Consider the following 26,965-nt stretch of genomic DNA (forward strand, 5'->3'; position numbering starts at 1 on the left):
GGTTCTGGGAAACAGTACTGAAAAAATACAAAGAACCAACTACTGGGAAAAACCTGTTTTTCCCTTCGAGTTATCCTTTTGCAAGACCCCATACGTTCCTAAAAATAATCAAGATCCTAGGTTAACCATCTATCGAAATCAGATGGCATTTCCTTGATGTAAATGCCCCGCAGATGTTAAATCACAGCCAGACTCATTAGCAAATGGGAGAAGCTCACCATTACCTTCAGTGTCTTATACAGTCCTTTGAGGGCCAGGGACAGGACCCAAGTTGCCTCCACTGCCTCAGGACAATGGCTCTCCATGCTGGTTTGCAGGAGGTGACTGGCGATAAAGGCAAAGTGCTGGGAGTACTGGCTCAGCTGGGCCTGACAGTCGTTGCATTCCTGTCCTTTCTGGACCAGCTGGTAGTCCTTCACTGGAGGGTGATGTCAGGCAGGAAGACAAAAGGCACAAAAGTCTGGTCAGTGCTTCCTGCAGCAAGGTCTCTTCCCTAGTAACACACCTTTACTGAAGTAAGAGCAGCAGGCCCCAGAACATAATCTCCCTGGCTTCAATTTAGCCGTCATAATTAAGGCTGGCTTGCAGGTGAGCACAAAAATGGCACTGGGCCACCTATCCATCGAGCAACTGGGAGAGACAATTTACGTTCCTACTACTGTGCACACACAGGCTGTCTCCAAAAGTGCTAAAGGAACTTAATATAGTACACAGAAGGGACTTCCACTCCCAGACAAAACTAAGACAGGCTGAATCTACTCTCCTATCTTAAGCAACCAGAATGTAAAAAAAAAAAAAAAAAAAAATCACAGACAATGGTTTGCAGACACGAGGCAACAAGCAGTAAAGGACTATGATCCCTGATAGAAGAGACATAAACCAGGGGAGTCTTCCAACAGCCTGGCTTTCTGGAGACAATTTACAGGCTGCAGAACAGACGCTGGAAATCCAAGCAGAGTCCCGCAGTCTCAATGAACTGATGAGAAAGAGGTCAGAGTTCAGGAAAGTCAAGGTAGCTAGAATTTTGGGGGCAGAATATCATGAAGAAGAGAGAGGCACAGAGACAGAGAGGGTATAGGAGACCCGTCTAGAAAAGCCACAGAAGCTTCCTCGTGAGTCTCTGGAAGTATGATCTGCGTGAAGTCGAGAGCAAACTTCCTAGATAGGAAACCACCCAGTTCTATGAAAGAACTACCAAAAAGCAGTAGGATGAACAATTCTTGGAGCTCACACAGACCTGGGAATATTGTGTTTTCCCACCAGTGAGAGTGGAAGTATCCTAGTTGGGGGTGTGGGGGTGGGGTGGGAACAATTATTTCAAGACATAATGATGAAAATTTTTCTGAATTTGATGGAAACTTTAAATCCACAGATCAAGGAGCTCATTAAATCCCCAGGCAGAAGAAACAAAAAAAATCATGTCAAGGCACATTATAATCAAAATGCTAAAAACCAGTGGTTAAGAGAAAAATCGTAAAAGCGGCCCTAGAGAAAAGATATTTGAAGAGTAACAAAGAATTACCACAGACTTTGTGGCAAAAACTATGCAAGCCAGAAGACGATGGATCAATAACTACAAAGTATTAAAAAAAAATTCTCAGCCTAGAAATTTTTATGCAGCAAAATTATCTCTCAAGAATAAAGTCAAAATAAATATTTCTTTGGCTTGGTAGGACAAACCAAAACAAAAATTCTGTAGCAGCAGACCTGACGTTCAAGAAATGTTGTTTTCAGGCCAAAGAAAAATGATACCAGATAGATACCCAAACCTACACAAAGGAATGAACAGCACCGGAGATGGTAAATGCATATGTAAATAAATATAAAAGATATTATTTTCTCATTTTATTAACAACTTTTTTTAATGTTTATTTTTGAGAGAGAGAGAAAGAGAGAGAGAGAGAGAGAGAGAGAGAGAGACAGACAAAGGGCACAAGTGAGGGAGGAGCAGAGAGAGGGGGGACAGAGATCCAAAGCAGGCTCAGTGCTGACAGCAGGGAGCTCAATGGGGGGCTCGAACTCATGAACCGAACCATGAGATCATGACCTGAGCTCAAGTCAGACGCTTAACTGACTGAGCCACCCAGGTGCTGCAAGTAACCTATAACAAACTCTGGAATAACCAGTGAAAAAATTAAGAGATAGTTAAAAGCCAATTCTGGGGCACCTGGGTGGCGCAGGCGGTTAAGCGTCCGACTTCAGCCAGGTCACGATCTCACGGTCCGTGAGTTCGAGCCCCGCGTCGGGCTCTGGGCTGATGGCTCGGAGCCTGGAGCCTGTTTCCGATTCTGTGTCTCCCTCTCTCTCTGTCCCTCCCCCGTTCATGCTCTGTCTCTCTCTGTCCCAAAAATAAAATAAACGTGGAAAAAAAAAAAAAAAAAAAAAAAAAAAAAAATTTTTAAAAAAAAAAAGCCAATTCTGAAAATTAGATGGAGTCATTAAGAAACAAAAACAAAAACACAACCCTCAATCCAAAATAAGGCAGAGAAGTGGGGGAAAAAAAAGGAACAACAAATGAGACAAACATAAAACAATCAAGAAAATAGTAGATTTAAACTCAATCATCTTGATAACTACATTAAATGTAAATCATCTAAACATCCCAATTAAAAAGCAGAGATTGTCAGAGTGTATTAAAAAGAAAATTCTACTACATGCTATCTACATACTTGCTATCTACTACATGCTATCTACAAGAAATCCACTAAAGACACAGGCAGGTTAAGTGAGAGGATGGGACATACACACCATGCAAATGTTTTGAATAAAACAAAAGCTAGAGAGGCTACATCAACATTAAAGTCAATTTTTGAACAAGGAATATTAGAGATGAAAAGGGGACATTTCATGGGGCACCTGGATGGCTTAGCCAGTTAAGCTTCTAACTTTGGCTCCATGGCTCATGGGTTCGAGCCCCACATCGGGCTCTGTGCTGATAGCTCAGAGGCTGGAGCCTGCTTCAGATTCTGTGTCTCCCTCTCTCTCTGCCCCTCTCCTGCTCACGCTCTGTCTCTCTCCCCTTCAAAAATAAGATAAACATTAAAAAATTTTTCAAAAAAAGGGACATTTCGTACTGAATTGAGAAACGGACATATACACAATTACAGTTGGAGACCTTAACATTCCTCTCAGTAATCATTAGAACAGACAAATTCAGTAAGAGCATGGAAGGCTTGAACAACATTATCAACTAACTTCATTTAAAAAAGACATCTACAGAACAGCATAGGTTTCTCTTCAAGTGCACATGGAACCTGATTCAAAACAGATCAAATCCAGGACCGTAAAACAAGTTTCAATAATCTTAACAGGACTGAAATAATTCAAAGTATGTTCACTGATACCAAGAGAATTAAACTTGAAATCAATACCAAAGATTTCTGGAATATCCCCCAAATATTTGTAAATTCAACAATAAGTGCTTAAACAATCCATAAATAAACACTCATAAGATAAATAGAAAATATTCTATTGTAATGGCCTGAATGAAAATAATAGAAATTATATAAAAAACTATGGATGCAGCTAACGCTATACCTAGAGGAAAATTCATAGCATTTACAATGCCGCTACCAAAAAATAACAAAAATTTCTAATCAGTGATTTAGGCTTCCACCCTAAGAAATTAGAGAAAGAAAAAAAAAAAACTAGAGCAAGAAAAAAAAGTAGCAATTTAAACCCGAAGCAAGAAGAAGTAGGAAATTAATAATGACAAAGACAGAAATCAATGAAGCAGAAAACAGAAAAATAACAACAAAAAAATCAACGAAACCAAAAGTTAGTCCTTTGCAAAGATCAAATAACATCGATCAAGCTCTGACGAGACACTCTAGGAAACAAACAAAAGAAGACACAAATTATCAAAATCAGGAGTGAGAGAAGTCAGCTGTGCCAGATGAAGGGCAATTAGAGACCTCAATTTATTCCCTAGATAAATGGAGAGGTATACAGTACTCATGGGTCATGTTAAGACATCAGTTCTCCCCAAACGGATATGCAGATTCAGCGGTTATTTAAGAGAAACGAATCTAGTTGAATCTAGAATTTATACAGAAAGGCAAAGGAACTACACTACCCGGAGCAATGCTGACAAAAGAATAACAAAGCCGGAGGACCTGATTTCGAGGCTTAGCATAAATCTACAATAGTCATGAGAATGCGGTATTCGAGTAAGGCCGGATACATAGATTAATGGAATAAGACAGAACCGATAAATGGACACACACACACGATAAATGGACACACACACGTGGGTCAACTAATCTCCAACAAAGGTGTCAGAATAATTCAATGGAAAGAAGTCTGTTAAACAAATGGTCCTAAAACAACTGGATGTTGATATGCAAAAAAGAAAAACAAAGGAGAAAGAACGAGAACCTTGACCTTTACCTCACACCACACACAAAAGCACAGCCAGGGCCTGATGCTGAAGCTGAATGAGAAAGCATATTACTTCAGAAGCAGAACTGGGCACACAATGGTTACAATACTCCAGAGTTCGTAGGCTGTTTAGGGTTCGGCAAACTAAGTCAAAGGTGACTCGTGATACACTTCCACTCTTCTACTGATGGAGCAAAATGGAAAGCGACCTGAATGTCAACATACTTATTCAAAGTTATTTCACACTCATTTAGACATCTGACTCCACAATCTATTTAAATTACCCACTAGAAAAGCAAGAACACTGGCAAATGGAAAAATTACATGTTCAGAACCTAAGCGTGTCCCACCAAAAGCACAGAGCCATATCTACAAAATAACAGCATGGCAAGGGCCTTCAAATTTACCCTAATTTGGGGCGCCTGGGTGGTTCAGTCAGTTAAGTGCCTGACTCGATTCCGGCTCAGGTCATGACCTCACAGTTTCGTGAGTTCGAGCCCCGTGTCAGCTCTGCACTCCAATCATGCAGAGCCTGCTTAGGATTCCCTCTCTCTGCTTCTCCCCTACTTGCATTCTCTGTCTCTCTCAAATAAAATCAACAGACTTAAAAATTTTTTTACCCTAACTCAACCACATCTCTTCAGAGATGAAGAAAAAGAAGCTCAGAGACTCACAACTTGTTTTTTAAAAAAAACATATGCAAGGGTAAGAACCAAGGTATCTCTACGAATTTCAGAGTATGCAGAGGTTGGACAACTTCCTTTCATTCTTAGAAAAAGCAATTACGCTTGGCACCTGTTTTCCTCTTCCGGGTTTTGACATCGACGACGACAGCCCTGTTCTTCTCAGTGAAGTGCTTCAGGATGATCACGTCATGGGGCTCATTGGCATTATCCACATACACACAGCGAGTTCCCACACAGAGGACCTAGAGCAGGACAGAGACCAAGAGGCAACTCAGAAGCACACGGAGACAGGAACAGGCCCATAGCCCAACACCAGCCCCGTCCCCCCCTCCCTGCTGGTGCCCCCGACGCCAGCAAGTCCTCAAGGACGGGCTCTCCTACGTCCAGGGCCCAGCACAGAAGTGGTTTACATGCTTGCTGGAGGAAGTCACGTTTCACAGTCCCCTTTGTCCCAACCAACTGCAAGCCGTGAGGATCAGAAAGATCAAGGTCAGTGCCCACCCAAGAGACAGCTACCCTGAGGTTCTCTGTAACTTCACCGATGAGTTACCTGCTAGTAGTCAAAGCCAGCTACTGGCTAACAAAAGAGTCAAATGCCTAACCTGTTAAAAACGCAGTAGAACGGACCATCCCATAATCTTGAAAACCCAGCAATCCTGTACATGCAAATCATCTACCTGAAGGGAGGAAACCCCCCAAGACACATGCTGCAGAGACCCTGCCGTGCGGGCGGAGGGTGGGAAGACGTGGCCCGGCCTCCAAAGACGCGTACCTGGGGGATGCCAACCAGCACAAGCAGGGTGAAGATGTTGGTGTGCTTCAGCTGGAACGGCAGCTGCTTGATGCAGTGGTCCGTGAAGGTGGCGATGACGTCGCGCCACAGGGGGGCACCGCTGAGGGACCGCAGGATCTCCGCCATGGAGCAGGCCCAGTCCAAGCCCACCCGGCTGGAAGGCGAGAGCTCCGTTAGGTGGTGCAGGCTCTGAAGTCAACTCAGCAGAGCTCACGACACTCCGCGGCGGGTGCAGCCGCCTGCCCGAGAGCCACTCGCCCGTTAGTTTAAGCGACCCGAACGACCCCTCTGTTACCTACGCGCTCAGCCTACGGCCACGTTTAAAAAAACTCCGCACAAACAGTCACACGTCCAAGCGCACTTGCGCACTCACGTTCACACACAGAAAAAAAGAGCTCAGAAGGAAATCTATTGAGTCAGTGCCAGGTGCATGAAGATGGTGCGGCTGGGGTGATTTTTTTCTCCTTTCCTGTTTTCCAAATTTGGAATTGTGACTGTTACTTTTACAGTAAAAACTGACCTATTTGCTTCAACCTCCAAGCCCACACTCACTGCTGCCAGGGAAAAACAACCAGAATGTATATATCATCAGAAAGTTGAATCAGCAGACGGCGCCCCGACCACACAGCTGTTTTAATGTGGGTTTTGAGGACAATTTGAATGTCAGGTGACACTATTTCCAATCAAACTAATTTTATTCTCACAAGAGATGCCTGGACAACAGCACACGGGAGTGAATCGAGGGCCGGACCACGGACTTAAGGAAATGGACGGCAAGGTGGGACAGGGTGCGGGGGGCTACCTGTCCAGACACACGGCTCCCAGGCTGAAGAGCAGGTGGGTGGTCTTCCAGCCATCTGGCACGACGGAACTGTCCCCCGCCGCAAACAAGGTGTGCTTGGCGGAGAGGACCTTCACCGCGGCAGCATCCACCTCTGCTGGTAAAAGGCGGGTGATTAACTGGCCGAGAAGACCCAGCGTGAGGTGGTAGGTTTCGTTCAGGTGGCCTGCGTTCGAGATGACAACCTGAAACATGAGTGGGAGGGCACGCTCCAGGTCTATCACGGGGACCGCGGGGTCCTGCCAAGAGAAGGAGAAACACCTACTCAACACGGAGCCCGTGTAACCTCATCAACTGCACACCGTACCCCTCACGTCCCAGGTACACCCGGCTAGCACACAGGGGCCGTGCGGTATCTTTCCTCAACAGCTACGCACAACCAGGCGAGAAAAGACATCCTCGGGTATCATCTTTTTTCTTTTTTTTTTAAGTTTATTTATTTATTTTGAGAGAGAGAGAGAGCACGAGAGCACCAGCGGGGGAAGGGCGGAGAGAGAAGGGGACAGAAGATCCAAAGAGGGCTCTGTGCTGACAGCAGTTAACCCGGCGCGTGGGGCTGGAACTCATGAACCGTGAGATCACGAGCCCGGCCAAAGTCGGACGCTTAACCGACTGAGCCACCAGATGCCCCTTCAGGGACCCTCTTACAATCCCACTTCGAACTCACTATGCTACTCTCAGGGACACACAGATGACTGCTACTAACAGGTGGTCTCTCCCACAAAACTACCACCCCTCTTCCAGAAAAGAAAGTACCACTGTCTCTTACCAACTTTAAGGGAGGTAACATGGCTGCCAGCAATCCCAAAATCCTCTTCTGGGAACACTCAGCAAACACCTGCTCCGGGCTGGGAGTAACCGCCTTTTCCTCGATGGGCTTCTGAGAGGACACGACTGAAGTGTCAGCATCTGAGTTGTAAAACATCAAACTTTCAGGTCTTGCCAGGTTCTGTGCACGTACAAGCAGCAAGTAAGCTGCCGCACTGTCCCTGAGCCGAAAGAGAACGGAACTTGGACTTTGCTGAACACGTCCTGCTCCAGGGGGCCCCCCCGACTGCCCTACTAAAACACAGGGCACCCAGCCTCCGCGGTCGCCGTTCCCCTGACCCTGCTAGTCTGTGCTCATGCTAACTGGTTACCTTTCAACAAACCAAATCGCTGGTATTTATTATGTGTTCCCTTCTAGATTTTTACCGTCCTTCAGTGATGTGTCACAAGTACCTAGAAATGTCTCTCGAGCATAGCAGGTGCCCAGAGGACGCTTGATGGATAAATACTCTGTATGTGGACCGGGACGCTGGCACTTGTGCAGACCAAAGAGGGCCTGGGCCAATGAGGAGTGTCAGCCGGCTGCACCGCGAAGACGCCCATCGGCCCCTGCTGACGGCTGGCCCCACGGACGGGGCAGGATGCCCGGTGCCTCCTGCCTCCTGCCTCCATCACGGAGCAGGCTAGGGAGACACACGCTGCCCCCCCCCCCCCCCCCCCCCCCCCGCCCGGGCCGCCCCGACGAGGAGGCTCTGCAGCCCACAGCACGCACCTCCATCTCTGGGCTCATCAATCTTCTGGGAACACAGCTCCGACCCTGTTGCTGCCAGCCCCGGGCAGTCGGCCGAGGCCCTCCTCAGTAGAGGACACAGCAACCCCTAGGGCTCTCCTCCACCCACGCCCGTCTGCCGGCGGGACGCTCCCCTGCAGTCGCCTGGCGGCTCCCACTCTGGGGCCTGACCTGCTACTGTCCCGCCTGCCCTCCAAGTCTCTCCCCACAGCAGGTCCTAGCACGGCTGAGGTCCCTCGCAGCCTGACCTTTACAAGGCTTCCTGTGGATACGGTTGTCCCGGTTAGACACCGGTCGCCACCGCTCACACCTCTCTTCTGGACAGAGCCACGTCTCGCTTCCAATTACAGTCACCGCACCGTGCTCGACACCCTCCCAGACCGCAAGCACCGTGGCCGGGACCTGCGTGTCTGTCTGACTTGGTCCCTGTCGCATCCCCACAGTCTAGCACAGGGCTTGGCACACGGAAGGCCCTCCGGAATTAGGGAATAACAAAGGAGGAAAGCAGGCAAAGCGTTAGCAGTACCATCCAATACAAAACGAGAAACCGTGCGCCCTTGGTTGCTAGCCAGTTTGAAACCTTATGCAACAAACAGCCGAGGGATGGGTCTGTGTGCATTTCAGGTAAAAGAGATCAAGGTCATGACCGAAGAATCTTCACCTGGAAGCCCTGCAGGTGAGTCTGAAACTTGAGTCTGGCGTGCGGGATCCTTCATCAAAGATGCACCTTCGTCCTCCTTACTTCTCTGCTTGCAGTCGAAAGGTCTGACCTTCTTGTGACCATCTCTCTTTCCCTGAAAACAAAACGCAAAGGAACGAAAGTTTCTTATAATAGAAGTTTACTCATTCGGGGTGCCTGGGCGGCTCAGAAGGTTGAGTGTCCGTCCGACTCTTGATCTCAGCTCAGGTCATGATCTCACGGTTGTGGGATTGATCCTCGTGTCGGGCTCTGTGCTGTGTGTGCAGCCTGCATGGGATCCTCTCTCTCTGTGTCTCCCTCTGCCCCTCCCCTGCTTCAAATAAATTTTTTTAAGTCTGCTCATTAATGTTGTAATACGATTCAATTTTTAAAATCACTAGCCAGTCTTTATGGACTGAAATACTTTTAAATTCCTTAATAAAATGTGCCTCATTTCTGACGATAAATCTGTGCTCTAATTAAGGCAGCCATCACTGCAACCCATCCCCCAAACATCTCCCAAATGCCCTTGCATCAGAGCCCACAGTTCCATTAGCAATGGCCATAGTACAAACCTCGAGTACATTCTACTTAGCTTTTTTTGTAAGTTTATTTTTATGTATTTTGAGAGAGAGATAGAGAGCAAGTGTGTGTGGGGGGGGTGGTGGTCAGAGAGGGAAGAAGGCAGAATCCCAGACTCCACGCCGTCAGCCGAGTCTGACTCAGGCCTCAATCTCACAAACCGTGAGATCATGACCAGAGCTGAAGTCAAGAGTCGGATGCTTAACCATCCGAGCCACTCAGGTGCCCCCATCCTACTTAGCTTTTAGAAGCCACTTACAGAAAGTCCTCTTGGGAAAAAGAAAAAAAGAAAGTGTCCTTCCAGAACACTGAGCTTACATTTCTGAGATTTTTATTTTGGCAAGGAGCCTGGTTAAGGGGGCTCTTGCTGGAGCCGCGAGGCTTCCCTGGGCTCAAGAGTCAGGCAGTGAGCTGCCTAGACCGGTAGGGTGACAGCCCTCGACCGGTGTTTCCTTAGGCCTTTTCCCCTGGGCCAGGGAAAGCCTCTAAGAAGAGCCCAAAACACCTTTCTGCAACAAAAATTAAGGAAGTGCTCAAAGAAAAAGACACATCGGAAGGATACGGAGGCCAGCAGGAAGGAGCTTCCACGGGCCAAACATGGGACAATCTGAGCATCAAGACGTGTAATGAAAAGTAATGTATTTCATAGATTTTATTTTATTTAATTTTTTTTTAACGTTTATTATTTCGGAGAGAGAGAGAGAGAGAGAGAGAGAGAGAGAGAGAGCGCGCAAGCAGGGAAGGGGGAGAGAGAGAGAGAGAGGGAGACACAGAATCCGAAGCAGCCTCCAGGCTCCGAGCTGTCAGCCCAGAGCCCGACGCGGGGCTCGAACCCACAGACTGTGAGATCATGACGCGAGCCAAAGTCAGACGCCCAACCGACGGAGCCACCCAGGCGCCCCTGCGTTGAACTTTTTGAGGAACCTCCGTACTGCGCTCCAGAGCGGCTCCACCAGCTTGCACTCCCAACGAATAGTCTCCATGTCACCACAGCCGCACTGAGGCGTAGTGACTCCGGTGTGGCCGTAGAGCCCCTCGCGCCCGGCCCGCATTCGCGCCCGTACCTGCAGGGTGGCATCGTGGGTGAGCACCGTCGTGTGCCTGCATCTCACAGACGGAAACCGAAGCACGGCGACGCTGAATAACGCACACCAGCCGCACGGTAGTAAGTGTGCAGGCTGCGGTTGGAAACCCATTCGGCTTGGGTCGGCTGCCCAACCGACGGAGCCACCCAGGCGCCCCTAGGTTTTATTTTTAAGTAAGCTCTACACCCAACGTGGGGCTTGAATATACAACCCTGAGATCAACAGTCACATGCTCTACGGACTGAGCTGGCTAGGTTCCCCCAAAATAACAGCGTTTAATCCACTGAATAAAAAAAATTCATCTAGGCCATTGTGATGCAAATAAAGGAACAGGAGGATCCACAGGGAGCAGAGAGCTCAAGGCAGCCTGTCCTGAGATGCTAGGAGCTCACAGGAAGACACAACTGCCCCGGGCTCAGGGTGGAGGCTATCCCTGCTGACCACGTCCTCTCTGCCCCACCACCATCTGTGGGTGGTTGACATGCTGCCCAGAGTTTTGTGGTCAGAAACGTCAGCACGTCAGACACTGGTCGGAAGCTTGTGTCGCCTGTCTTGTGCTGGCTCCCTGGCTGAGTGAAGCTGACAAAACTCTCAAGTTTTCACCAGCCATCTCTACTTTTGTCTTCCTCTAAAGGACAATGGGATCACGGTGAGCCACAACCATCAAACGGGGGATCCTTGAACTGGTGAGCATGACAGAGAGGACAGAAACGTGAGCAGCTCCCGAGGCAAAGTCAAGGGCACTCCCGGCACCAGCTCAAGCTTCGGAGGCAGCATCACAGAAGGTATGCGGTGCTTTTCCACAAAACCATCCTTCGGATCGCAATCACTGGCTCCAAGTGAATCCAGAAAGCCTCTCCCTCTACTCAGACAGACGTATGCGAACCATTGTGTCTACCTGGCACACAGAGAGCACATCGTGTTCCCTGCCTGCGGGCCGACTGTGAACACCGCTTCCTATGCACAGGGCTCGCCACGGGCAGGAACAAGTCCCTTTCGGCGCGGAACCTTCCGGCCTCGGGACCCCGCCAGGGCAGGCGACAAGAGCCGTTAACACTGACACAGAATTTTCCAGCACTTACACACATCAGCTCACTGTGTCACGTGTGGAAATGCTCAGAACAACCCTAGGAAGCAGGTATTACTATTCTCACCCCGCTTCACAGACGAGAAAGTGGAGGACACGTGGTGGTAACGTGCCCAGGATCGGACAGGGCAGGGGCCGGAACCCGGGACACCTGGGTCAAGAGCGTCTGTGGCCTTAACCTCTCTGTTCTGCTCCCCGCTCAGAATGGCTCCCCCTCTCGACCCGACATGGTGCACAGTGACGAACTGTGACGTACACTGTCGTGCGGAGAAGGGCCTGTGTGTGACGGGTCCTCAGCGACCCGGACCGCTCTCTCCTCCTCCGGTGTGTGGGCGGGCACAGCGACGGGCGGGGCCTGACTTTGAGGACTAGCGTCACCATCTGGCAGTACCCCGAGAAGAGCTAGGGCTTTCAGACCTACGAGGGGAACAAATAAGGGAATGGTTACACATTTTACAACAAGGGTTAATTCCCGCAGGCGCCAACGGTCACTGCTCCTCTACGGAAGTAGACGGCCGGGCTCTCCACAGAGCAAACCAGAGCACAAAGCTCTCCGGCACCCACACCTGACCTCAGGCACCAAAAGCCTCAACGGTGAAGAAGGCCTGTGCTTCACTAACAGCAGAAGACTGGAGACACAACAGGACTGTCTACCCAGGAAACCACTGCCCCACACAACTAGATTTCTAAACTCCCACCGGCAAACAGGTAACAAGACGGCTCCAAAGCACTGGTGTTGCCCCCCTGCCACCCAACACAGGTCTGATGTCCTCAGCGTTTTCTAGAAGAGGGAGTCCCTTACTGTGAAAGGACCGGAACATGTCAGAAGTAACATTCACGCTATGTTCTCCTTAGCACTCCGCAGTCAAGTCAGAATCGTCTAGAGATTTTATGAGGCGAACGACTTTAATTACAAACTGCTCTCATCCAGAACGCAGTCGCGTGAAGCGGATGTGTGCTCCGGGCTAAAAACTATTCCTTTGGCAAAGTTAAGTCTGGTAGATCCAAACACTAGCTACTTCATCCACAGACAGTACGAGTTTCAGTTGGTAGGTTTTGTGTCTTTTTTTTTTTTTTCAACTTCGTGTAAATACTTTAGAGGAACTAAGTGAGTTTTAATGTGACAATCTTCCTCAAATGCATGTGAGTCTGGAATGGGCTCCACACCAGGGTGAGCGTCTCCCGTGCAAAAGTGGATGGGCTGCCTCTAACCGAGCACGGCATCTCACTGCTAGTGAGGCTTTTCCTGCACAAGCGGCTGGGAGCTGGTCTGGCTTCGGTGCACGAGCGACAATCACCTTTTCCCTGGTGAGCCTTCATCAGACAGTCCCCCACAAGCTGCATGCACTGGCTGTGCAGGGCCGCGGCGCTGCTGCGGGCCCGGGAATCCAGCCTCTCACCGCCCGCATCCTCTGCGCTGGCCAGGTGGGTGCTGTAGAGAGCCAGCGCGGCAAAGAGCAGCCAGGCGTAGTTGTGGATGTAAGGCTGGATGAGCCTCTGCCGGTCGCTGATCCGGATGGTCACCATCGGATGAGCCGTGACACTGTGGGTGGGCAGATGGCTGCAAAGAAGACACATTTACGGCCTACGGGCCTCTGTGAGGCTCGAAGCGAGAAACAGGGCCTCAGCGGGGGCGCGTGCACGGCCACTGCTGGGCGTTGTGACCTCTAAGGCCATGCTAACTGGAAAGTATAAAGACAGGTATGAGCCCTCTCCCCAGGAAAATGAACCAACACAAACACTGTAATACCATTTCAGGATTTCACAACCCCTCACCCCCTCCCTGGCAAAAGACTCTCTAGGCAAACTAGCTGATGTAGAATTCCTCTTGTGACATTTGCAAAGTGTGATATCATTTTGGTAACGTGAAAAAATGTTTATAATTTCTAGAATGGATGTGGAGTATGAATGAAGGAAATAATTTAAGATCAGTGATTTGTTTTAAAATACTTTGACAAAGAACAAAAAGGAATAAGCTAAGCACACATAGCAAAATCTCCCTGACTGTTAAATCTGGGTAATGGGTATGTGGGGATTCAGCGTACTGGTCTCTTTACTCGTAGGCACGTTTGAAATCTGTTAAACAAAAAAAGGAGGCATACCCATAGGAGTATTTCTTCGCCGCATAGCACCCGTAGCAAAGATCAAAGTCATCACACACATTGCAATTCATCCTCCGGCCGATGATCAAACCCTGGCACTGGTCACAGGTAAACTCCATGCTGACCATCTCGTGGTCATCTCCGTGGCCCTCGGGCTTCACCCCGCCTGGGGAAACAGCCGCGGGAGGCGGATCAGGCAAAGGGCTCTTACACAAACCAATCTAGAAGCAGGGCTCTGCCGAGTTACCGCTCAGGATGTCAGGAGTCACCAGGCTGTTCCGCCCAGTGGCTCCGAGCACATCAACAGTATTCAGCACAGAACTTCTTAACCGTGGTACCACGGATCAATCCCCCTTTTCCTGGTGCCACACAGAGCCTGATCGAGTGTATTACAAATTCCCATTGTGACCACCACCTGGCAGAAACAAGACCGCGTACCCATCTGCGAGCTGTCTCCTGTGTGACCCCCTCCTCTGACAAACATGAACCATCTACTGTGTATTCCCGTTAACAAGCACTGAGAAGTGTTCGGGTCTGTGCTCTCACTTTTTCGTTCCAGAATCACACAGGGGAACAGACCCCACAATCTCAAACCCTGGGAGTGAGAAGCAGCGTTTGCATCCCGTGGGTCTCCGTGCCCCATCGCACACCCTGTTCACCGCTCCTCACATCTGACCCCTTGCTGCTCCCGCCACCACGAAGCTGGTCCAGGCAACAAGCCTCGGTCATTGCTGAGACCGAGCCCCCAAGGGAAACTCCTATAAGGCCAGAGCCACCTCCCTCCAGGACAGATCTGATTGTGTCAACACCCCAGTGTCTGTAGGTTTGTTCCAACACGCCAGCCAATGACCCCAGGGCCCCAGCCTGGGCCTCGCCTGCCTCGGTCCGTCACTCAGCTGGAAAGACTCTAGACACACTACAGGTGCTCACCCCTCTGTCTCTGGACTTGTTCTGCTTTGGGCAGTGATGCACCACCTTCACATCGCCCAGCTCTGACTTTCTTCAGAGACGAAGTCACAACCCACAATTCACACTTCCTCACGAGCCTCCCCTGCAACACCGATTACTGTGACCTCTGAACTTTGCCAGAACACTCGGTCACTCATCAGGAACTCAGCGTTCGTGTCCTGGGATATGTATTCTGCAGGCATGTCCCGTTTAGCTCCTGCTAAAACTGTAGCCGCTTCCCAGGACGGGGCTATACCTTCTGTGACCGGGCCATGTGTACAGAGCACTCAGATGCCCACGAATGTCAATGTGCTTTCCCTCAGCACCTGCACATCAGGCATATTCAAGGATTTCTGAGGTCTGATTCTGTGTACTCGACCACTTGGACACGCTGCATGATTCGGAGAGAAAAGTAATGTTCTGCAGACTCAGCTGACTGTGCATTCGTGGGTCCCGTGTGTTTACTGAGCGACTACACCCAGCTTGACAGAAGCCGGAAGCCCGTCAGGCCACGGCTCTGGAGCTTCTCGTTGACCCAGGAGATGAGACTCCTACCTGCCAACCAGTCAGAGCACTCCCCGGGCAGTCTTTCTGTTCAGCACAAGGGGAGCGAGAAAAACCGACACGGTCACGGAAAACAGCACGACTAGCACTTCTGGGCACGGCCCGCTCGGACCGCGGCGCGTACCTAGGAAGCAGGTCGTGCAGAGATCCATGTCGCTGCACTGCAGACACCGGTAGCGGTGCCAGGGCGCGATCTCGTCACACCCGTCGCAGGAGATGTCCACGTGCAGCAGCTCAGAGTAGCGGGCAATGAACATGTGCATCTGTAAGGTGAAGGCAACGCAGTTAGCCGACGGACTTCCCGACGTGGCCGCTGCCCATTAACCCAGTCGTCCTGGGAGAGGTTCGCGAGTGCTCCGCCCTGCAGCAGGTGCCAGGGAGAGAAGACGGAGGGACTGCCGTCTACTCAGGAACCCCCTCTGGCGACGACACAGACTGACGATAGCCCCGACGGGCGAAGTCAGGGGCCGAGAGAACCCTGCAGGGGGTACCAGCGGCCACTGGGAAGCGCGTGAAGGGTTTTCAAAGGAGGTGAGTCCTCGGCTGAGACCCGAGGGACAAACGGGTGTCAGCTGGGTGGGGGTGAGCGTGGCAGGCATGACAAACACCATCAGTAGCAAGTTCTACAGGAGGGAATGAGACAGCGGGACGGTGGTTCGTAAGACTGTCAGTAATTCAGTACCTGAGCGTAAAAGGCAGTACAACGCGGGGGAAGCAGGTGGAGGAACGATCTCTGAGCTTTCTAAAAGTCCCTCTGGCTACCGAGCTGGGGATGGACTGCAAGAGGCAAGACCACAGTCGGGCAGACTGGCCACGGGAGTGGCTGTCAAAGCAGCTCCGTGACACAAGGGCGGTGAAAGGCGGGCAGGCCTGACAGACGCTGGGGAGGCCGAGGTGCGGCACCTTGGGGACAGACTGGACGTGGGGCTGCGGAAGGGAGAGGTCGAGGACAGCCACCAGATTTCTAGCTTGGGTACTTGGTTGGACGGAGCAGCGTCAGAGAAACAGGAAACACTGCCGAGGACGCACTGTTTGCAGGCGCGTGAAAGGGAAACCTTCCATGGGGGGGCGGGGAGGCAGGGGCACCTCGGCATGAGCAAAAGCACCGGTTTTACTGGAAAGGAGCTGCAGGCCTCAGGACCGCCTGGAGAGCAGGAAGTAAATCAGAGCACACAAGCCACACCACCTTGGAGCTACTGATGGCTCTCGGTAAGACACTACCACAGGAGAGAGAAAACTCGCTGAGGCCACGTGGGCGTGCCCCATCTGAGCACCAAAAGGTGCTACGTGACCACCGTTAACTGGCACACAGTAGGCACGCGATCCTGAGAAAATGATCGAATCTGAGGCAGGAGATGCCTGGCACAGTGTGGCAGTGACGGATCCACACCGAACGCAGAGACAGACACGGCAGGCTGTCGGAGCCCGGTGCCTCCGCGCGTCTGGACCACGGAACTCTGACTGGGCGCTCGGCTGCTCCCAAGCTTGCCGGGCGGCCCACGACTGCGACATGGCTCCCCACGTCACCTGCCTACAGGAAGAGCGTGTGCTGCCCGAGGACACCGGGGCCCAGGGCTTTCAGCACTTCTCTCGGTGGAGGGAGGAAGACGTGGGCCCCTCGCGAGCCCACACTCTGGGAGTCCGGTTCTACAGGAGGGAGCTGCACTCGGAGGGAGGTCAATCCGGGCTTCGGGGCCCCTCAGGCTGCACCAACGGGACCCTCGGGAGCCGGCCTGCGGGCACCCCCCGGGCAGACTCTCCTCTCCAAACTCCCAGCAAATCACTTCAGATTACTCCAGTTGAGAGGTCTTACTTTCCTCTGCTTCTCTGGGTCTTCCTGGGCTATTTTTTCATACCAGGCCTCAAACATGCCATCCTGACACTCGTCCATCCATTCTGAGTTCTGCTTGGCATCAGCAAGCTCATCGTCTTCACTCCACTGGCTGCAAGAAGGACACAGAGAGAAAAGCACGCTGGGGAGCAGACTGGCCCCTTCACGCTGCCGAGCGAAGACGTCCCAGGACCGCCAGATTGCCGAGAGGTACACAGCAGTGAGAAGGAACAGATGACAGTGGGTGAGGAGCCGGAGCCTGAAAGGTGTGCCCCCAGGGCACAAGTGCACCTGCGAGCCGTTCGTGGTGACCCTATTCTGTGCCAGGCACTGGAGCCATAGCGAACCTTTTCAGTTCCAGCAAGAGAGGCAGGCGGGAGACCCGGGCTCTGGCTCTCCCGTCAGCTGCTCTGAGGCCCTGGCACCACACTCCGCTCTGCTCAGTGTCCTCGTTTCGTGACATTTTTGCTTAACGTTTATTTATTTTTGACGGAGACAGAGCGGGAGTGGGGGCGGGGCAGAGAGAGAGGGAGACACAGAATCTGAAGCGGCTCCAGGCTCCCGGCTGTCGGCATAGAGCCCGACGTGGGGCTCGAACTCAGGGGCTGTGAGATTATGACCTGAGCCGAAATCGAAATCGGAGGCTTAACCAGCTGAGCCACCCAGGTGCCCCTCAGTTTCCTCCTTTCAAAGAAGAATTTCATATAGATACTCCCATGGGCTCCTTTTAGATAAAAAAAATTATAGATTTCCATAACTTCAGTTCATAGTTTGTTTTAGCACCAGAATTTTACATACAAAGGGATTTGCTCGCCGCTAAATGCAAACACAACAGACTCCACTCTGGGCGGGGCACGGAGGGAAGTGGCAGGATGGGGGGGGTGGGACTACTTGGCTGACCCCCTCACCCCCACCCCGGCTGCGTCCCCTCACAGAGGGCGACGCCAGGCTCTGGGGAACGAGGAGATGGCTGTTGTGCCACCTCCTTCCCCAGAATGCCTGACAAAGCGAAGCCTCTCCCCTTGCCTTCCTTCTCTCGTTTTGTTCTGTCTTTTCTACAGACACGACTGGCTCCTGGGTAAGTGGACTTGAGCAGGGAGGAGACATTAAAAGTGGAAAGGAAAGAAAACCCGCATACTATTTTTTTCTCATAAACTAAGTCTTTACGATACGCAAGAGGGTAGAGCGGCTAAAACCCTATATGCACATAACCAAAGAATAGAGAAAAGGGTTCTCCGATTCCACAAGCGGTACCAGGGTGTCCAAAAATGCGGAGGGTCCTTGTCCTCCAAGTCCCCAATCCCACCACCACCAAGTCACATACGCTTCCTCGCACCAGACCCTGTTGTCACCCCTGAGAAACAGAACTCACCTGCCCTTCACAACAATCCTGGGAGGTGGGTACCATTGTTATCTCCAGGCGTGAGGAGGAGGGAACGGAGGCAGAGCGGGCTCCAAGTACCTGCTCCAAGTCACCCGGCTGGTCTGTGCCCGAGCCGGGACACTACACAGGGAGGAGCCCGACGAGAGGAACCCAGCTGCGACCCCAGTACTCACGATCCGCTCGAGGAGCCGCAGGCGCAGGACCGGGTTCTTACCTGATCACACTGTCGTGGACACTTATGTTCTCTTGTGTCATTTTCATGAGGAGATCTGGTAGCTGAATGTCCACAAAGAAAGCGAGGTCGCCAGGTTCCCAGCCCATGTCCAGAAGATGAAGCAGGGCTGTCTGCACACAGGACAAGGCAGGCAGCAGGGACCTAGAGAGCCCATGACGGTGCAATTTGTGGACGCTGCCCATCGCCAGGGGGACAAGACAATGCAAGTCACGACCCGCTGTGTCTGCAGGTGGAGAGCAGACGGGACGGCTGGTCCTTCCAAACTGCACACGCCCCACACAAGCACAAAGCACAGCTCAGCAAGAGCTCCAAAAGCACGAAGTGAGGCGTCTGCCCTGCCAGGCCTACCTCAGGGGGCGTTTTACGGTCAAGGACGGAGCCGTAAAGATCACCTCCCGATAAACAGCAAGATGAGGGCCAGTCCCGAATTAGCCCAGGTCGGTCAGCGCAGGAGGAGAGGGAGACCGTTTGATTCGAGGTTTCTGTCTAAAGCACCTACTGTGGAGGCGCCTGGGGAAGGGCTCTCTACTCAAATTCTAAGACTGCACCTAACACATCTGAAACTAAAATGACAGGTTGGAAATCCCTACACGGACCAAGAACCATCCCCCTGAAAACGCTCACACCACACAGAAAAGAAGCTGGGACAGAGTATACAGTAGGTTGGCAATGAGCTCAAGACGGTAAGATCAGGGATCATAGCTCTTTTTAACTCTGTTTTTCTATACTTTCAACACTGAACACGTATTTCTTCTAAAATCAGAAAAAGTAGGGGGGCGCCTGGGTGGCTCAGTCGATTAAGCGGCCGACTTCGGCTCAGGTCATGATCTCATGGTCTGTGAGTTCGAGCCCCGCGTCAGGCTCTGTGCTGACAGCTCAGAGCCCGGAGCCCGTTTCAGATTCTGTGTCTCCCTCTCTGTCTACCCCTCCCCCGTTCATGCTCTGTCTCTCCCTGTCTCAAAAATAAATAAACGTTAAAAAAAAAAAAAATTAAAATCAGAAGAAGTAGGAAGAACGCTTTCTCTGGAAACGGCGCAGTTATACAGTACCTGTCATTTATGCAGCTGAATCCTTTAACCGCTTTGACCAAAAATAGAACAAACTGGTAGTAAGTATCTCGAATCTCTTTGTGCAGGTCTGCACCACAGCCCTCCAAGTGTCCAAAATAACTAGAAACAGAGGAAAACACTGATCACCTGATTGCCAAGCCATCGCTTACTTAATAACTGTGATTCCTTACAGGAAAAAGAGCCAAGACGCGGCGCCCGCACAAACTGGCCGGGGACCTGAGCACAAGTGCAGTCGCTGGGAGCAACGGCAAAGCAGGGTCACGGGTGGGGGTGGGGGGGCCGGGGGGCCGGCGCCAGGAGTGAGGGGCGGCAATCGTTTCGCTCTCTCTCTTAACATAAACCTGCCCCCAACTGATGGCTGGCCACCACCACCGAGGGTCTCGGGTTCTGGGTTAAGTACTCGCCCTCATCAGTCACACCCACCCTCGTCTCCCCTCACAGATTCCACCTTGACCCTTGTCACCACGGTGATGGCATCACCTCTGAGACCCTCACCTGAGAGCAGCTTGCCCACCCTCTCTGCGACCCGACCCCCACAGCAGCGACTTCAGCCCCAAGGAGCCCTACACACCACAGGACCTACTCCTCCCTGATGACCCAGGACGTCGCTTCGCGCCCACCGCCACCCGTGCCTCTCTTCTCTGGGCCGCAGACCCAGCTGAGACCCCACGCCCCCTCACCATACACTCGCCTGGGAACCCTACACAGGCACCAGCACAGCACAGCACAGCACAGCGTCGCTGGAAGAGGCACTTCTCAAACAAGCGCTCAAAACTCTCAGGCAGTCAGCCTGCCTTTCTCACTTGGTGTTACCATTTCAACCCCTCCTGCCTCTCCATAAACGGCCGCCACTCCTCCCAACCCTTCATGTTTAGCTGATGACTCTGCCGTTCTGTTTAAACACGGAAAGGCCGCACGGGCGCCCCCCGTCTCTGTGCCTCCATCCATGCTGTGACCCCCCCTGCAGCCACAGACGGCCTCCTGGGCTCTGTGCAAGCCGACCCTTGGAGTCACACGGTACCTGCCGTGCATCAAGTGCGCCTCAAACTGATGCTCTCCCGCCAGCATACGAACGCTCTGACACCTCTTAAAAACCCTCCGTTGATCCCATCTCCCCTGCATTTCTGCCCCTGTCCTCTGCTCCTCTTTGAGGCCGAAGTTCTCGAAATGATCGTCTGTGGTCTCTCCCTCCATTTTACACGCCCCATTTTCCTCTCAACCCGCCGCGCCTGGGCTTTTGGCCCCATGGCCCCGATGAGACTGCAGATACAGTGTGTTTTCACGTGGTGCAACCTCCCGCATCAGCGCATGACACATTCTTCTCTCAGCTTCCATGACCCCACCACCCCCAGTGTTCGCTCCTGATGGCCACTCCTTCCTGATCTCCTCAGCTGACCCCTCTTCCTCAGCTCTGAATAAAGAGATGCCCTTCATGCTCAGTCCTGAGCCCGCTCTTGTCCACCTCTGCCCTCTTTCTTGGCCATCCGGTCTCACAGCTTTAAAGACCACCTATGTGCTGAGACTCTGTCCCTAACCCTGGCTTCTTTGCAGAACGTCAGACCCTTACCCTCACTGCCTGGATATCTGTATTTGGATGGGAAAGAGGCAGCTCAAACCTAACACACCAAACAACTTTGGTTTTCTCCCCGATCTGTTTTTCCATTCTCTTCCCCTCAGGAAAGCGCATCACCATCCACCAACTACTTTGCTTCTGCCCACGCTTTCCCAGAGAGCAGCCAGAAGGGTCTTTCATACACGCAAACGCCAGTATGCTCCTCCCGGGCTTGGGGTCCCCCATCCACGACTCAGTACAAAACCCAAACACCTTAAATCATGTCCTACAAAGATGTACGTCACCTGAGCCCTGCCTAATTTCCCGAGCGGGTCTCCTCCCATCCTCCCTCACTCAGGCACGCTGGCTTTCGTTCTGTTCCTCGGGCTAAGCCCCTGCCCTAAGGCCTCTGCCCTGTTCCTTCGGTCTTCAGTGCTTTTCCCCGAGTTCATCCTGAGCTCTCGGTTCACAGGCCGTCTTCTCAGCCTGCTCCCTGACCACCCCACCTACACGACAGCAGCTTCACCGGATTACTGTGTATCACTGTCCAGGACGGGCAGATTACATAGGCGAATGGATGGATGGATGGATGGATGGATGGATGGACGGACTTCTGTTATTGTCTGTCTCTCCTCCATAAAATACCAGCTCCACCAGAACAAGAATCCTGCCTGCCTTGTCCACGGCCGCACATGCATCACCTAGAACAGCGCCCGGCATAGTGCTCAGGAAATACTGACTGAGCCATGAGAACAACCTCGTGAAACACTTCGTGTCCTTACTGTAGAGGAAAATTAAAGTCAGCTCACAGCTTCCAGGAGCGGACCGATGAGCACGGGTACGAGGGAATACAATCCCCACTGTCTGGTCAAATACAGCTGATAAACTCATCAGGAGGAGCGAACTCGTATCTGGTATTTACTCGCCAAAAGGATAGAAGCCCTTTCTCCACAGGATGAGAGAACTGACCAAAAACATACATTCGCATCCTCCACGGAAATACGAGTTACTGATTAAAGAAGACAGCCCCCGCCGGTGTTCCTTGCAGGTATGGACTTCGGACTTACTTGGTAAACTCTTTCTGGCAGGCCAGAAGTTCCAGCAGGAAGAGAATGCACGGCGGCTGGAAGCAGTGCGGCTGCCCGAGGGACTCCACGCAGTACTGAACTATCCTCAGGACCTCGAGGACGCTCTGCGCTTGGGCTTTCCTCCAGGAGAGAACCTTCACAACACTGAACACAGAAGCCAAGTCAGGGGCACCGAGAGAGCTCGAGCGGGGGCATGTTAACAGCACGGAAGGACTGCTGTGAGGGCGTCAGAAAGGTCACTCGGGAGGGGACCAGCCCTCTTGGCTACTTTTAGTCACTGCCCAGCAGCAACACGAAGCGGCTCCCGCCAACTGTCCAGAAGCCCCGCGGCCCAGACTGACAAATTCAGTCGCCAAAGAGGAACGCTGGGTTCTTTACTGCCCCACAGAGACAAAGTTTTAACTCTCAGGACGGGAAATTAAAACATGCAATATGCAATACTTCCAGAGATGTAGGTCCACAGGTATACGATTCTGTCAGAAAGTATCAAATCTTAAGTTTCTCCCAGAATTAAAAAAGACACATTTATAAACGACAGCCACCATAACAAATGTTTCTTTGCACCCTAGCAGGACATCACTGAGGTGCGATTTTCATACAGTGTAACGTGCAAATCTGAAATGGCAAAATACACCTCTAAAAGAAAAAAAATAATCACCCGATTTTTCATTGAACGTTCTAGAACAAATCTCAATCTCTCTTTCAAGTGTTACTTGCTTGCCTTCACGTGAACCTCAAGCCTCTGACCAGCCTGGGTGCCTACAGCTCGAAAAGAGAAGGTGCTGGGAAGGCGCTGCCCGGCTCACCTCTCGTGGGAGAGGGACTGGTCCTTGATGAAGTCCAGGACATCCCTCAGCAGGGGGTATTTCTCTTTCACTGTGGGCGCCGGTCTGGCCTCCTCCACTGACCGGAAGGAGAGCAGCCGGAGTCGCCCTCGGGTGAAGGGAGGCCGCCGGGTGGGAGCGGAAGGTGACGAGGGCTCCTCAGTGGCGGCAGGGGGCACCTCTGAGGCAGGGGGGCCGCTGCCGGGGGGCAGGTGTGGCTGCGCTTCCGAGCCGGGACCCCCGTCCCTCACGGCAGGTGTGGCCGCTTCCACGGGAGACAGCGAGGCCTGCAAATGCTCCTCCACCACAGAGCTCGTCCTCGGGCGCCTGTCGCGTGGCTGCAGGTGACCCACGTCATCTGTGGCCGCCAACTCGTCACGGCTTTCTTCTGAACTCACTCCCATGGGCAAAAATCTTAGCAACAGGAGACTCTTCTGAATACACTCTTTCGCTAAATGCAAACAGCAAGGAAGGTAGTGAAAAAAGTCAAAACTAAACTTACTGCTTACTTCCGGAGAGAAAATGATCTATGTAAACTCTGTAATTTAAGACGAGAAATACCTCGGTTACCACAGTGATATACACATCTACTGAAGAAAATAAACCTTTGTCTCACTGTACAAGTCAAAATCTCCCCAGCACGGTCATCACACTTAAAAAGAAGTTTTATTGGGGCGCCTGGGTGGCTCGGTCAGTTGAGCGTCCGACTTCCTATCAGGTCTCAATCTCACAGCTCGTGGGTTCGAGCCCCGCGTCAGGCTCTGTGCTAACAGCTCGGAGCCTGGAGCCTGCTTCGGATTCTGTCTCTCCCTCTCTCTCTGCCCCTCCCCTGCTCACACTGTCTCTCTCCCTCTCTCTCTCAAAAGTAAATAAACATTAAAAAAATTTTTTTTTTAAGTTTTATTGTGGATGTTTTCTAACATGCAGAGAGAAGAGTATAAGGACCCCACTGTGCACCCCTAACGCCAGCCCAAGGCCAGTCTCATCTCACTAGCCGCTCCCTCCCTGGATTATTTCCATGCAGACCACGATATCGCACTATTTCATCTAAACGCTTCAACATATTTCTCTAAAGTAGTAAGAGGTTTTATTAAAAAAATTTTTTTTTAAACATTTATTTATTTTTGAGAGTCAGAGAGCAGGGGAGGGACAGAGAGAGAAGGAGACCGAATCTGAAGCAGGCTCCAAGGCTCTGAGCAAGCTGTTGGCACAGGGCTGGATGCGAGGTTTGAACCCACGAACCGGGGATAGTGATCTGAGCCGAAGTCGGATACTTAACCGACTAAGCCACCCAGGCCCTTAAAGTAGTAAGAGTTCTTAAACTGACCATGATATCACTAAGAAATTAGCAGGTAATTCCTTAATCTACTGAACACTCAGTGAGAGCACACTTTGAACGCATTAACAAGATGTAGCTCAAAAGCACCTGACGTCTCTCTCCTAAGAGAAGTAATGAGAAAGAGTCAGCATTTGGGTCATATTAATAAACAATTACTCCTGGGGCACCTGGGTGGTTCAGTCGGTTAAGCGTCCGACTTCGGCTCAGGTGATGATCTCACGGTTCGTGGGTTCGAGCCCCGCGCCGGGCTCTGTGCTGACAGCTCGGAGCCCGGAGCCTGCCTTGGATTCTGTGTGTGTCTCTCTCTCTGCCCCTCCCCTGCTCATGCTCTGTCTCTCTCAAATAAATAAATGTTAAAAAACAAAATTAAAAAAATAAACAATTACTCCTCTGGCATTTTTCTCTTTGTGACCATCCTTGGAAACTACATGTAGCTCCTGTCCTCCTACTTTCCTCAGGTCAACACACCTTCAACTAAAACAATCCAGAAGACGGGTCACCGGTTCCCTAGGCCACGCAGACAGAAGGCTGAGTGGCGCACTCACCCAGGCTCTCGGGGTTCAGCTCGGCAGCCTCGGACCCATGCCTTCCTTCTGCCTCGCTCCCCAGGCTCATCAGGGACTTCTGCTTCATCTCTAGCTGGGGGGAGAGGCGGAGCCACATGACCACACTGTCCGGGCCAGGCTGCCAGAACAGCCACAGGATGCTACTTCAAACACACCCAGCAGCACTGACATCACGGAGAACCGTACCATTACTGTCCAGCCACCAAGGACACGGGACTGAGTTGCTTTTGTTTGTCCTGGGAGTAAGCCAGACTTTGAAAGATGGATGTGTCTGCAGGTGTATGTGCAACACTGCTTTCTTTTCAACTATGCATTGTTTGGAGGGGGTTTTACCCCAACCCTATTATTCGAAAACTGTGAACACTGGAGCTGGGGGGGCCGTTAGCCACAGCTGACCAAGCGCAGCTAAGGCAGCAGAGGTCTAGAGAAGCGAAGGGTCTTGCTAGGGTTACACCTCCAGTCTGCTGAAGTTGGACCAAAAGCTCACCTCCCCTCTGTCTGCGTGAGGGGACGCTCGTAAGCGACACCGAGCCTGCCGGGCAGGGGGCGGTGGTCACACAGTGGGAGCCACAGTGCGCACAGCCCAGGCGGCAGGCCGTCTGTGCCACCCGAGAGGCCACGGTCTGGGGAAGGAGGCTGGCGTCTTGTCCAGCTATCGGCAGTCTGTGCTGCGCTAGACCAGAAGCGTGGCCTAGCCTGTGCCTCGTCCACTGCCAAACCCTTTCACCTGAGCCGCCTGTGGAATGAGCCTGTGTCGGACACGCTGTCCTCCACGACTGCCACTGCCCGCCCCGTCTCCTCTGCCAGCGCCGCTCTGGCCCTCCTCGCACCGTTCTGAGGGCAGGACCTCTCAGTTTCTTCTGAGAATCTGTTCGTTTGGTCCCCATCTACCTATCCATCTGGTGTGTATGCTCCGATCGCTATGGATCCTGGTCAGGCCTCTCTGTTCCCGGGTAAACTCACGCCTTAAAAAAACATCCCCGACGGCGTGAAGCTTTCGTCATCCCTCTTTTGACGTTTCCGTGAAGCACCAGTGAGATTCTTCCACGTTTGCTGAACCCTACCGCCAGGCGTCTCTGATAACCCGTATGTTCTCATCCTCAGCACGTCCCAGGCTGAACTCACCCCCTACTCCCAAAGACCCAAGGCCACTTTCCCCCGTCCGGTCAACGCTTCCAGCGCTTTCCCCCGTCTGGTCAATGCTTCCAGCGCCCAGCAAGTCACCAAGGCAGGAGCGCGGGAACGGTCCCGGACGCCACACCGCTGTGCACCCCTCAACCGCGGCCACGGAGCCTGACCATCCTACCCCTGGAGCAGCTGTCACGTTTACCTAGGGACCACGGTCAGTCTCCTGCACTCCGTCTCCTTGTCCATCCCCTCCTCCAATCACTACACAGCGTTTAAGACGACTGTGAACACGTAAACAGTAACATGTAGGGTCCATCTCCACGCCTGAGAAAAACGACCTCCCGAGCACGGCGTTCGCCATTCCTGTGCGAATGTGGCACCATGGCGCCACAGACCCGGGCTGCGTGTCAACTTAACGTGAGGTGGAGCACACTCGCACTTCCTCTCGGACTGGTTTCTGCCCGTCACCCGTGCGCGAGCTGACACGCGTGGCTCGCCTCGCTCACTGTCGCTGCGGCACAGCGGTACGTGACCGCCTCACGCTGCAGCGTCGCGGAGGCAGCCAGGTAACACACAGTCTCGCCGTCCGTCCTCCTACCGGTGCACATTGTGTTCCTCCAGTTCCTGGCTGTCACCAACGAAC

At 52.1% G+C, this 26,965-nt stretch overlaps 1 protein-coding gene across 4 annotated transcripts in view; it reads right to left on the reverse strand.

Annotated features, from left to right (window-relative positions):
• Positions 1-26,965, reverse strand: part of ZZEF1 (zinc finger ZZ-type and EF-hand domain containing 1) — a 101,117-nt gene that overhangs the window by 17,905 nt on the left and 56,247 nt on the right. For 2 of the 4 annotated variants that reach the window (XM_042917010.1, XM_042917009.1), the window contains exons 28-43: positions 25,174-25,267; positions 23,272-23,740; positions 22,445-22,609; positions 19,805-19,924; positions 18,735-18,896; positions 17,119-17,248; positions 15,430-15,568; positions 13,794-13,959; positions 12,990-13,252; positions 11,948-12,108; positions 8,920-9,052; positions 7,470-7,609; positions 6,662-6,939; positions 5,839-6,013; positions 5,176-5,308; positions 225-418 (exon numbers count right to left, since the gene is read on the reverse strand). In XM_042917010.1, the coding sequence (XP_042772944.1) occupies positions 225-418; positions 5,176-5,308; positions 5,839-6,013; positions 6,662-6,939; positions 7,470-7,609; positions 8,920-9,052; positions 11,948-12,108; positions 12,990-13,252; positions 13,794-13,959; positions 15,430-15,568; positions 17,119-17,248; positions 18,735-18,896; positions 19,805-19,924; positions 22,445-22,609; positions 23,272-23,740; positions 25,174-25,267 (2,922 nt within the window). Of the gene's footprint in view, positions 1-224; positions 419-5,175; positions 5,309-5,838; positions 6,014-6,661; positions 6,940-7,469; positions 7,610-8,919; positions 9,053-11,947; positions 12,109-12,989; positions 13,253-13,793; positions 13,960-15,429; positions 15,569-17,118; positions 17,249-18,734; positions 18,930-19,804; positions 19,925-22,444; positions 22,610-23,271; positions 23,741-25,173; positions 25,268-26,965 lie in introns of all 4 variants that reach the window. The other 2 variants (XM_042917008.1, XM_042917007.1) reach the window with 1 other exon arrangement.

This window comes from Panthera leo, chromosome E1 (genome assembly GCF_018350215.1).
Source record: "Panthera leo isolate Ple1 chromosome E1, P.leo_Ple1_pat1.1, whole genome shotgun sequence".
NCBI classification, from domain to species: Eukaryota; Metazoa; Chordata; class Mammalia; order Carnivora; family Felidae; genus Panthera; species Panthera leo.